Genomic DNA, 11,795 nt, shown 5'->3' with positions numbered 1-11,795 from the left:
ACAATGGGGAATAACTGCTGCCACCATCCCCTCTGTCACCAAAAAGCCCTGTCCTGTGACCCTGCTCCCCAAAGAGCTGACTCCCAGGGAAAAGTTGTGTGCTGAGGACTCCCAAGGAAGAGTTGGTACTGAGGAGGAGGCTGAGGTTGGGGAGAGAAGCTGCGGGGAGGGAAGTCTGGCTGCCCCAGAGGGTCACAGTCATGGGGCATGAGGAGAAGGGTCTTAGTTGGAAGGGCCCAAGGTGGGCTGCTTACCCGTTAGCCAATGCCCATGCCGTCCCAAAGAGGAGGGCAGGGAGCAGCATGGCCCCCCTCCCCCGGTCACCTTTGGGGGACTGTGAAACTTGGGCTCTGGGGAGGCAAAGCTGTGGCAGGTGAGCAGAGAGGCCAGTGCCGGCCTCCCAGCCCTGGGCTGTGGTCTTCTGCAGTTCGCTCAGTGTGTCCTAGGCAGCTGAAGAGCATGAGGCCCATGGGGCTGGGGAGGCTTTATCTCAGCTGCATGCCCTGGGGCACCAGCTGCCCAGAACCGGATTGGACCTGCCTGCACATGGCACAACCCCTCAGAGGCCAGCTCTCCCTGGAAACAGTCCCCTTCCTGCCCCTGTCTACTGTGTGTGTGTGTGTGTGTGTGTTTGTGTGTGTGTGATGGGGGGGTATGTGTCCCTGGTCACAGCCAAACACACTAAGCATTGATATTTGCACACTCTCAGGCCCTATCACAAATTAATGTGGACGCTGGGCAAGCCACCCTCCCTCTCTGGGCCTCAATTTCCTTACCAGTAAAACTTCCAGGGGCCAGCCAGGGACACACTGGTGGGACTCAGGAGCTCCGTCAATACTCTGAAATCATGTGTGTGCACATTTTTCTGAGGACAGTTCCTTAACTTTTATTTGACTCTCAAAGAGGGCCATGATCCCACGAAATGGCTAAGAGTCGTGGGGCCAAATGATTGATATGGTCTTACAGCTCTAAAATTCTTCTTTATGATTCTCTCTCCTGTTCCCTTTCCTGCCTCCTCCTGCCCTCTCCCCCACCAGGCATCCTGGTGAGCATCAGTGAGGAGAAGGAGCTGAGTTTCCAGGGCGATTGGAGTGTGTGGAGACAGGGGGACAACGTGTGCCTTTTCCTTTGTGGTCTGACTTCTTAGTGGGGGTGTTTATGTGTGGCTGGCTGGGTCTGCCCTGGTCTCCTTCGGAGAGTCTCCTAGGGTCCGTGGGGTCCAGAACCAGGAAGCGAAGCCAGCTGCCTCAGCCCTGGGGGCAAGGCAGCCGGATGGGATAATCCCAGTGTCCGGTTGAGAGGGGGGGTTGAGAGGGGGCGGCAGCAGGTGCCCCAGGGGAATCTTGGTTACATCCTGGTTACCAGCTCTGAGGACACTCAGGCTGGAATGTGGCCTGGGTCTTAGATTCCATAAACCCTCTATCCCCTAAACCTGATGTCCCACCCAGCAGCTCACATAGTCACCCCACCTGGGGCCAGGAGGCTGCTGGAAACCAGAGCCACTCTAGGCATTTCTTCTCCTGGGCCCACCAATGGTCCTGGGGTCCAAAGAGGGTGCAGTGAGCTCAGGGAGTTCACGGATGGGGTCCTCGGAAAGGGCCAGGTCACAGTGCCATTCCCAGTGTCTCACACACCCACACCTGGACACCCTCATCCTCACACCTCACACTCCCATTGCAGGTCTCACAAAGACAGACACAGGTGCTGGCGCTCCACCTCAGCACACAGGGACACTCTGCGCTCCCAGGGCCACGAGCAGGCTGGGCACTGACTGGCTGAAGCAGCCCATCTGGGAGGTAGAGGAGGCTTCACAGCTGATTCTGAGGAACCCCAAGCTCTGACAGGTACCACCTGCTCCCCTGCCTCTCGTCGTCTCCCCTGGCAGTCCCTCCTCGTGATGGGGTGTGGGACTCAGGAGAGCTTGCTTGCTCCAAGGGCCACTCCCCTCACCCCTAGGACTCACTCCCAGCTCTGGATTCCAACCACTCCTGATAAGGCAGCACCTGGATGCGGAAGAAACACTAGTCACAATCGCCCTTTCCCCTAAAGGGGCAGAAGGGAAGCTGGAACCCAGAGGAGATTGGAGAAAGATTAGTGAGAGGGGGCCTGGAATAACCAGCCCACAGTTTAGCTTCAAGAGGACAGGATACCGGGGCTTTCCGAAGTTGAGGTGTCCAGATGGCAAGGCCAAGTGAAGGCTCTTTCCCTGGGCAGGGCCGGCGAGGAGCCGGATCGGAGGGCTCAGGGCATCCTTCCACACCTGACTGGTCCAGGTTTCCAGCCTGGCAGGAGGATCCGCCCCCCACTCTGCCCACCCAGGGAACTCTCCCCTCTCTGCAGCCCCCTCCCTGACCTCCGAGTTTCTGCCCAGCCCCACTGCTGCCTCACCCCTTCGTGCCTCCTCTCCAGCCCTGCCTTTTCCCAGGGGACCCGGCTCAAAGCCTCCACCCCAATTTCTACTTCGAAGGGCCTGTTCTTGGCGGGCCCAGCCCTGTCTCCTGCTGCTTCTCCCCACGGCCCCAAGGGAGCCGGCTTCCACGGCGGGTCTCACATCGGGCGGATCTCGGTGGGATCGTGGTTCAGAGCGGGGGTCGGCAGGAGTTTCCCAGACCGACCCCACCAACCGACGGTCGGGAGACTCGATCCCACCGCGGGAGCGCGGCGCAGACACACGCCCGCGGGCACTCGCGATTCACAGACAGCAGCGCAGACACTCGCTGGCTCCCCTCCCCCGAACACACCCCCTCCTCTTCCCCCCAACTCCTCACGCCTCCCCCGCCCCCACCCCCGCGCTCCACCTTTTGCCTGGCTCCTCCCTCGACGCCCGCGAGCACCCCCCCTCGCAGCCCGAGTGCCCTTCCTCCGTGCCTCCTCTCCCTCCTCCACCCTTCCCCCACACTCCTCCCTTCCCTCCCCCTTCTTCCCTTCCCCCCGTCCCTTTGCTCCCACTTTCCATCACCTACTCCGGCCGTCGTCCCTGCAGACGTCACCTGCCCGCCTAACCCTGCTGTGCGCCCTCCCGCGACCCCGCTCCAGGTTACCCTTGCCCCCTACCTTCCCCACCGGGTGCCCCCCTGCTCCCCTCCCACTTCCTCGCTCCCCTCCCCCTCCAGGGCACCGCTTCCCCGCTCCCGCTCCCTCCGCGTCTTTTCCTCTCCCCTCCCCGCGAAGTTTCGGGGCTGTCAGTCTGTCAGTCTTTCGGGCGGTCCGCACCCGAACTGCAGGCAGCGGGCGCCATCGCGAGCCGAGCCGGCCGGGGCGCCTGGGTCCCGGCAGCAGCGGGGAGACCCGGCCGGCCGGCAGCCAGGTCCGGGCGGTGGAGGCGCCTAGCCGCTGGCGGCCCCGCCCGCGTCCCCTTACACACCGACACTCAGTCACTGCCCGCTCCGCGCAGGTGACAGCCCCGGGGGCGGGGGCGGGGGCGCGGAAAGCGCAGGAGGGGGTGGGGTGGGGTGGAGGGGAAAGAAGGAGCAGGGTAGGGGCAGGGGCTGGAGGAGGGAGGGCAGGGCTGGGGAGTCAGGGTGGTGGAGGAGAGAAGGGAGCTGGAGGGACCGGCGGGGCTGGGAGAGGGGCCGGTGGGAGTCCGGTGGGAAGGGGATGGGAAGCTCACGAGAAGAGTGAGTGGGGAGTCTCAGGGGAGGGGAGAGGGAGTGTGGGAGGGGGCCGCGGGGGAAGGGGAGGAAAAACCTGGCGCGGGGATCGGGCCGGTTGGGAGGGGCGGGAGAGAAGGGCTGACAGGTGAGCCCGGAGCCAGGGAGGGGCCGGGACGCGGAGTGAGGTCCGGGCGGAGAGGCTCTGCGGGTCGCACGGAGGCGCGGCGGTGGGACGGGAGGGGTCTGGTCGGGAGGAAAACTTGGGAGGGGTGAGAAGTCAGTGGGGCGCAGGAATGGGGAAGGGAACCACTGAGAGGGAGGGGAGGGCAAGCGGAGGTGTGCTGGGAGGCAGGGGTGGGGAGGGGCAGGGCCGGTGAGAGGGTCCGGAGTGAGCGGTAAGCCTCAGCCCCACAGGCTTGGGGGACAGGAGACGGGGGGCGGGGGGAGCTCGGGGAGCGGACTGGAAGGGGGAGGGGAAGAACGGTTCTGGGGACTGGGGACCGGGAGGGAAGGGAAGCGAGAGCCTGCTGGGGAGGCAGAGGGGGAAGGGAGACGGGGGCCTCGGAGGGGAAGGAGAACTGCAGGAGGGAGGGAGGAGGGTAGTGTGGGGAGAGGGGGGAGGAAGGCTGGGGAGAGGGGAGGAGGGAGGGAACTGAGGTGAAGAGAGGAAAGGAGAAGGAAGGGAAACCGGAGTGGGGGAGGAGAGGGAGAGGGGAGGGGAGACAGAGGGCGGTGTTGGGGAGGAAGGAAAAGAGGAGGGGAAAGGAAGGGAGAGGGTGTGCAGCCGGGGGAGGGGGATGGAGCCGGGAGGGAAGGGAGAGGGGAGGAGGAGGGGAGCGCTGCCTTGGAGACTGCCCAGAGCAGAGGGTCAGGGGGCGGTGGCTGGGGACCGGAGGGGGCCGGGAGGGGGCCGGGAGGGGTTGGCCGGGCTGGCTGCGGGCAGTGGGAGGAGCCGGAGGGGCGGGGCAGGGGGCGGAGCTGGGGAGCCAGCCAGATTCGGTGGGGAGAGAGGGCGGAAGGCAGAGGCAGAGGGAGAAGGGAGGGGCAGAGGGAAGGCTGCCAGAGAGATTGGGGGGAGGGGAGTCTGCTGGGGGAGGGGCCGGGAACCCGCTGGAAGAGGAGCAGGGATAGGGGCTCGAGGGCGAGGGCGGGGTGTCCCTGCCTGGGGAAGCCCCACGGAAAGGGACGTTGGTTCTGAGGTAGGGTTTTGGGGAGAGGAAGGAAGAGCCATTTCTTGCCTTCAGCGGGGACCCTCCGGGGGGGGGGCTCCCCCACCAGTTGCCCAAGAGTGACACTCTCATCTGCCCCTCGCTGGCTCCTATTTCACCAGCTCCTTCAGTGACAGCTGGTGGGCCTAGGAGCTGAAGTTCCCTACTCCCCACCCTGGTCTCCCACCCTCCACACTCTCCCCAGAGAATCGATTGATTCCGGACACCCCCAGGCAAGGCGGTGGGGGTGGGGAGCGCTGATGGGCTGGGGTTGGCTCTGAGACCTGCCAGGTGAGGGGGTGCGCTGAATTCAAGAGCTGACCCGAGCTGGCAGAAATGGCTTCAAGGCCTTCTCTTTGGGCCACCTTCAAAGATCTGTTTGCTTTTTAAAAGCCATCTTTCCTTGTTGCCCTCACCTGTACCTGGGGACATCTGCTTAGGAGCTCCTGGGGATAGCTGATGGGGAGAGCCTGGGCAGAGCTGGGGCCCAGGTGGAAGCTCTCATGAGAAGAATCTGAAGAGGATGTATTTTCTCCTTAGGGTCTGTGGCCTGACCCCAGGAAGAGCTCCCTGGGTTGCCATGAGAGAGACCTTGGAGGCCCTCAGCTCCCTGGGTGAGCCAGCAGAACTGGAGGAACTTGGGGGGTGGGGTGGGAAGTAGGAGGATTCAGGGGCGTGCTAGGCCTGCTGCTTCCCTACAGTTCAGAGGGCAGAGCCATCCTCAGGAGACTGCAACCCCAAGACCCCAGAGGGTGTGTGTGAATGGCTGGCCCATGTTGGAGGTTGTGCTAGACTGTCTGTGCGCATGCGTACTCACACAGCACCAGGGTATTTGAATCTATCCTAGCTCTTCTATCACCTGCCCTTGACTCACAAAGGGGCTGAGGTTGATATCTGGCCAGGGGAGCCTGGCTGTCCCCTGTCCGTGCTGGCTAGAGACCCTCCCTTCCTGAGCCAGTTGGGAGAAGCCCCTTGGGTGGGCTGGGGAGGGCAAGAGCCCCGGCCTTTGATCACCTGTTCTGAACTGGATGCTTTACTTGGACCCATCCTTCTGCCTGTTACAGGATTTTCTGTGGGACAGCCGGAGATGGCCCCCCAAAGTGAGCCTGGGGAACGGTCCCATCATGCCCAGGGGCAGATGTCCTCTCCCCAGGAAGACAGAGCGCTGGGCATGGGCGCAGGTAAGTAAGTGGAGGCCGTGGATGGTGGCACAGGCGGAGTCTTCCTTCCTTTCTTCATCGAGTATTTACTGAGCGCCTACAAAGTGCCACGTGCTCTTCTAGGCATTTGGAATACCTCAGTGACCAACTAGACAGAGATCCCTGCCTTCCAGGAGCTTAACCCTAGTGAGGGCAGAGTCAACAAACAACACATGTAAAAATAAGTGCACTTACAAACAGTGTTAGAAGAGGATGTGTGCTATGGGGGGATAACGCAGGGTGAGGGGCCGGAGACCGCGGCAAGTGGGGATGGACAGGCTGTCGGATTAAATAGGGTGGTGGGAGTAGGCCTCATTGGGAAGTTAAGATTTGAGCAAGATTTGATAGCAGTGGCGGAGGTGGCTAAGCAGATGCCGGGAGAAGATATCTAAGGAAGGGGCTCGCCTGGCTTTTTGACATCCCAATCTTCTCCAATGACTTGCCTTGGAACGGGGGTGCATCTGGTGGCTGGGAGGTCCCCAGCCCTCCTCCTAGGAGCCTCACATAAGCTTCAGGGCAAGGACGGCGCCTTGCTTCCACCGTCTTAGAGGCACTTATTCCAGAAACTCCTCCCAGTTGTGGCTTTTGCAGCTGCTGCTTGACAGAGCCTGAGGCTGCCCTGGGGCAGCTGGGGATTCAGTTCATGCAGGTACAATGTGGGACCCAATCCTGCCTTGCCGGTGGGACTGGGGTTTCAAATGCCCCTGCTGTCTAGCACCAGCGGGGGCCTCTGTCCATCTGTGATGTGTGCGGAGTCCTTGAGGTGTCCTGTTCTCTGCCAGGGCATGAGGCCCCCAGACTGGAGGAAGGCGCCCACACTGAACAAGCTGAGGCTCCCTGCAGAGGAGGCCAGGTGCGCACAGCACGTAAGGCTGAGCCCACAGGCTCCTGCCCAGGTGAGTCTTCCCATCTCTCCAACCCAACAGGGGCCCTGCAGGCTCCACAGCTGCTATTTGATGGGGCGGCCACTCCAGACCCTTCCAGCTCAAGATGAGTCAGGCCCTGGCATCTTTCTGCTGTAGAGGTCAGAGGGAATTCCGAATCCATAGACAACAGGAATCAGAGAGGCTGGTCACCAAGAGAAACACACCCTCACCTCAATATCCTCTAGCAGTCCTAACTTCGCCTCCTATCTCCCCCAGTCTAAGGAATACTTGTTGATTGCTTGAATTACTGTTCCCAGGAAGACATATGGCATTGATCAACCTTTTCATTGTCTCTCCCTAGACGTGCTCCCTCCCCCAAAACCCTACTGATCTCGGTGGTACCCATATGCTCCAAATCTGTTGTGTTGACTCATTTTCCCCATACTCAGGGCAATCGAGCGATTGAGTCTCTGTCCACAATCCTGCTCCTCACTTCCTTCCACTACCACCAACCTTAGCATCTTTTGCCTGAGTGATGTCATTTGTTCCACTAGGATTTATTTAGTGCCCTTACTAGGTCCAGGCTGTGTGAGATAGAGTGGAAAGAGGCTCTACACGGACACAGACCCTGGTTTGAATCCTTGCTCAACATTTTCTAGCCGAATGATCTTGGATGGGCTTCCTCACCTCCAAGAGCCTCAGTTTGTCCACCGGTAAACAGGGATAAGAGTAACTCCAAGGTTGTGAAGGTTTCTGACAGTGTATAGACTGTGTCATCTACAGTTGGCACTCAACAAATGGTGGCAATCGTCATTTTTATTAGACATATAAAGAAATAGAACACAAGACATCTGCCCTCCAGAAGCTAAAATCCAGTCAAGATAACACTAATATGAACTGGAATAAAGAATTAAAAGAAAAACTAACAATAAAACCATGTCACAATAAGTGTACAAGTGTTAACAGTAAGTGCTATAGGTGTTTATATAAGAGATCCTCATGCACTGGATTTCTCAAAGATTTTGTTCATTTGTGCTGCATTTTGAGAGAGGTGTAGACCTCAGCTCTGATGAGGGTGGGGTGGAGGATGGGAAAACATTCTAGGCTGAGAAAAGGCTTTAAGGCAGGAACGTTGACATGTGACTGTCACCAGCTTAGCTGAAGTGAAGGGTTTATGCCTGAGAGCAGTAAGAAAATTGGACTAGGTTGGGGTGAACCTCAGACACAGCTAGAACTTACTTTATCCTGTAAATAATAGGGAGCTATTGATGGTTCTTGAGTAGAAGAGTGGCACAATGAAAATGAAAGCGATATCACAGTAGAATAAATAGTTGTTTGGAACTGATGAATCAGTAAAAGAAACTGGGAGTAAATCTAATTGTGACGATCCATGTGTAATGTAACCAAGGATCAAGCTATTATAGACTTTTACAGCCAGACAGGAACTCAGATCATCTGGTTCAATGGTTCTCAAAGACGAAGCACTTTGCGAGCTGGAAAGAAAGAGACCAGATTCACACACCCTGCTGCCATGGACGCATTTTGTAAAAGTTCCCCAGGAGACTGTGATGTGGCCCCAGGTTAGGAACTGTGAATTAATTCAACCCTTACACCTAAGCAAACCAACAAACTTAGCTCAAGCAGGTAAGTTAGGCAGGGTCATACTGCTGGTTAGTGGCAGAGGAGAACCAAGTGGACACTCCAGGTCTGGGCCCTGAGCTGCTTCCTCTTGGCTGGGCCACTGCAGTGCCCAAGAGGGCCAGAGCTCCAGCAGAACACATCTCAGACCTGCTCCCCAGGGGCCTCCCTGCCTCTCCAGAGGTTGGCACCACTCATCGCCTCCTCAAGTCCTCTTCCCACACTGAGATTTCCCACCTGGCCGAAGAAGCAAAAATGGAAGAGCGGTGGGGGCTGGGCGGGGGCCCTGTGAGAGACAACAGGGAGGACGACAAAGGTCCCCTGGGGCCACCAGGGGCAGCTGGAGAGCAAGAGCAGCTCAAAGATGAGAGGCAAGGTTCCGAGGTTCCGAGGCCAGCGATTGGGAGAAGGAGACTGAAGTCCCGCTGTTCAAGTCAGCGGGTAGGTCTGGGAAGGTCAGGTCTTTGGTGATAAGCCTGCTGAGCGGCAGCCAATTTGCAGGATGTGGCGGGAGCTGCTCAACAGGAGATGAGAGACCGTGGTTTTCCATAAAGGAGCCAGCTGGACAGGAAGGTTGGGGGTGGCCACGGAGGGCATATGAACCCCGCCGAAGCCTGAGGACTGGACCTTGAGCAACATTCGTCTTCAGGGGCGCAAGAGTAAGCCGATGCTACTACAGAGGCAGGAGAGGCGCTCCTGGAGACAAGACACGGGAGCCTGGAGAGGGGTTCACCGCCGTCCCAGGCCGCAGAGAGGGAAGGAGGAGGACTGGGCGGTGATGCCCGGATTTGGTCATCCCCAGGAACCTCCCAGTAGAGTGGAGAGAGCAGAAGCCAGACTGCAGGGCTCCAGGAGGTGGTGGTTGTATTGGGGAAAAAAAATTACATAAATAAACGTTGGGCTTGATAGACTTGTTTTGACTTTTTAGGCGACGAGTGGATGACTCGGAAGGTGAAGGTGGAAAAAGAGGATCAGGAGGCCGAAGAGGAGGTCGAATGGCCCCAGCATCTATCATTACTCCCCGGCCCTTTTCCCGCGCCTGACCTGGGGCCTCTGGCCACCGCGTATAAGCTGGAGCCGGGCGCCCCAGGGGCATTGGGTGGGCTTGCGTTGGCGGGGTGGGCCCCCGCCTCCGAGAAGCCCTATGGCTGCGGGGAGTGCGAGCGGCGATTCCGGGACCAGCTGACCTTGCGGCTGCACCAGAGGCTGCACCGCGGCGAGGGCCCCTGCGCCTGCCCGGACTGCGGCCGCAGCTTCACGCAGCGCGCGCACATGCTGATGCACCAGCGCAGCCACCGCGGCGAGCGGCCCTTCCCGTGCTCCGAGTGCGACAAGCGCTTCAGCAAGAAGGCCCACCTGACCCGCCACCTGCGCACGCACACCGGCGAGCGGCCCTACCCGTGCGCAGAGTGCGGCAAGCGCTTCAGCCAGAAGATACACCTGGGCTCGCACCAGAAGACGCACACGGGCGAGCGGCCCTTCCCCTGCACTGAGTGCGAGAAGCGGTTTCGCAAAAAGACGCACCTGATCCGCCACCAGCGCATCCACACGGGCGAGAGGCCCTACCAGTGCGCGCAGTGCGCGCGCAGCTTCACGCACAAGCAGCACTTGGTGCGGCACCAAAGGGTGCACGAAGCGGCCGGCCGCACCCCGCCCTCTCCTGACGCGCCCAGTTCCCCTGCCCCGTCCCCTACTCCGTCCCCGCCCGGGCCTAAGCCTTTCGCCTGCTCCGACTGCGGCCTGAGCTTTGGCTGGAAGAAGAACCTCGCCACGCACCAGCGTCTGCACCGCAGCGAGGGGCGCCCCTTCGGTTGCGAAGAGTGCGCACTGGGCGCCACCGTGGACCCCGCTGCTGCCGAGCCCTTGGCCGGCGTGCCCCGAAGCACAGCGGCGCCCCAGGGCGCTCCCGCGAGCGAGCGGTCCCTCTTCTGCCCGGACTGCGGGCGCGGCTTCGCCCACGGCCAGCACCTGGCACGGCACCGGCGGGTGCACACCGGTGAACGACCCTTCGCTTGCGCGCAGTGTGGCCGCCGCTTCGGCTCGCGGCCCAATCTGGTCGCCCACTCCAGGGCCCACAGCGGGGCCAGGCCTTTCGCCTGCACGCAGTGCGGCCGCCGCTTCAGCCGCAAGTCGCACCTAGGGCGCCACCAGGCGGTGCACACGGGCAGTCGGCCCCACGCCTGTGCCGTCTGCGCCCGCAGTTTCAGCTCTAAAACCAACCTGGTCCGCCACCAGGCCATCCACACCGGCTCCCGCCCTTTTTCCTGCCCGCAGTGCGGCAAGAGCTTCAGCCGCAAGACTCACCTGGTGCGGCACCAGCGCATCCACGGCGACGTCGCCCACCCGGCCTCCGATGCTGACCTCTCGGCCCCAGCCTGGCCCACTGCCGCTGAGGTAGCCGCGCCTCCGCTCTTCTTCTGAGCCTGGTTATCAGGACCCTTCCTTGGCCCACTGGTTCGAGAGACCCATGCCCGACATCTGGGCGCGTGAGGACAATGGCGTGGACTGCTGCCCATTTTCCTTCCCTCTCAGTCTTGGGGAGAAGTCTGGAAAGGACAACCAGCTTTGACATTCTATGACAGACCATGCTAAGAGTGAACCCTTGCTGGGAACAGTTCAGGCCTGAGAACTTGGAAGACTCCCCCCGAGAGACCCCATCAGAAAGCAGACTTTTCGGGACCACCCCTGGCCAAGGGCTGACTGAGTCAGGAACCTTTACAGGGGGGAGGAAAGAATGTATCTGTGTACTTAAAGTGTCATTAAAATTACAACCTGAAGGTTCTGGGGCTGTTAAATGAGCCAGGGGAAGGGACCCCTGACTCTTCTTATCCACTCTCCCACCTTAAGTCCACACACAGACACCCTTCCCTTCCTGTCCTGGGTGAGTTAAATTTAACCAGCTGCTGGCAATCGGCTCTACCAAATCAAAATACGACACAGCTAACTGCCAAACCACTACCCTGCTCCCTGCTCCTAGCTCCGAAATTTGACAAGGGAGGAACTAGCGTACATTTCTCATGCCAGGTGTTGAAGGCTAGAACTGTAGAGAATGCAGAGAGGGGGGGCAGGATGCCCTTTGGCCATCCCCATGGAGACGGGCGGAGTGCCACCTGGAGCTCTGGTGCTCTGCCTCTGTTGGCAGCTCTCCCAAAGGGATCTCAGAGCAGCAGCCCCACCTGCCCTCCTGCCTGGAAGGACGTCCACGGCAGATGAAGGTGGCTTTCCCCCCACACTTTCTAAGGTTCTGTCTTTATGACGGCTGCTTGATACAGATGCCTCTGTAGCTGCATT

The 11,795-nt window shown here is 60.1% G+C and overlaps 1 protein-coding gene across 5 annotated transcripts; it reads left to right on the top strand.

Annotated features, from left to right (window-relative positions):
• The first annotated feature begins 2,848 nt into the window (after positions 1-2,848).
• On the top strand, positions 2,849-11,281 carry ZNF467 (zinc finger protein 467). Of its 5 annotated transcripts, none has more exons than XM_023639928.2 (5): positions 2,849-3,036; positions 5,342-5,415; positions 5,866-5,982; positions 6,783-6,896; positions 9,433-11,281. In XM_023639928.2, the coding sequence occupies exons 2-5, from the start codon at positions 5,382-5,384 to the stop codon at positions 10,923-10,925; spliced, it is 1,758 nt and encodes a 585-aa protein (XP_023495696.1). In that variant the 5' UTR covers positions 2,849-3,036; positions 5,342-5,381; the 3' UTR covers positions 10,926-11,281. The 5 variants fall into 5 exon arrangements, with proteins under 5 accessions (XP_023495696.1, XP_023495695.1, XP_070121278.1 ...); XM_023639927.2 differs by lacking the exon at positions 2,849-3,036 and adding an exon at positions 3,182-3,394; XM_070265177.1 differs by lacking the exon at positions 2,849-3,036 and adding an exon at positions 3,517-3,617.
• Positions 11,282-11,795: the final 514 nt, after the last annotated feature.

Source organism: Equus caballus, chromosome 4, assembly GCF_041296265.1.
Source record: "Equus caballus isolate H_3958 breed thoroughbred chromosome 4, TB-T2T, whole genome shotgun sequence".
Classification (NCBI taxonomy): Eukaryota; Metazoa; Chordata; class Mammalia; order Perissodactyla; family Equidae; genus Equus; species Equus caballus.
The sequence above is the reverse complement of the archived record's forward strand: the minus strand, read 5'-3'. Positions and strand labels throughout refer to the sequence as shown.

What these genes read in the sequence shown, in the direction of transcription:
- ZNF467 (XM_070265177.1), top strand. Translation starts at nt 3,598, where the DNA reads ATGGGAAGCTCACGAGAAGA. An exon ending in GGAGGCCCTCAGCTCCCTGG is followed by an intron (nt 5,416 to 5,865) that starts GTGAGCCAGCAG and finishes TGCCTGTTACAG; the next exon opens with GATTTTCTGTGGGACAGCCG. An exon ending in AGCGCTGGGCATGGGCGCAG is followed by an intron (nt 5,983 to 6,782) that starts GTAAGTAAGTGG and finishes GTTCTCTGCCAG; the next exon opens with GGCATGAGGCCCCCAGACTG.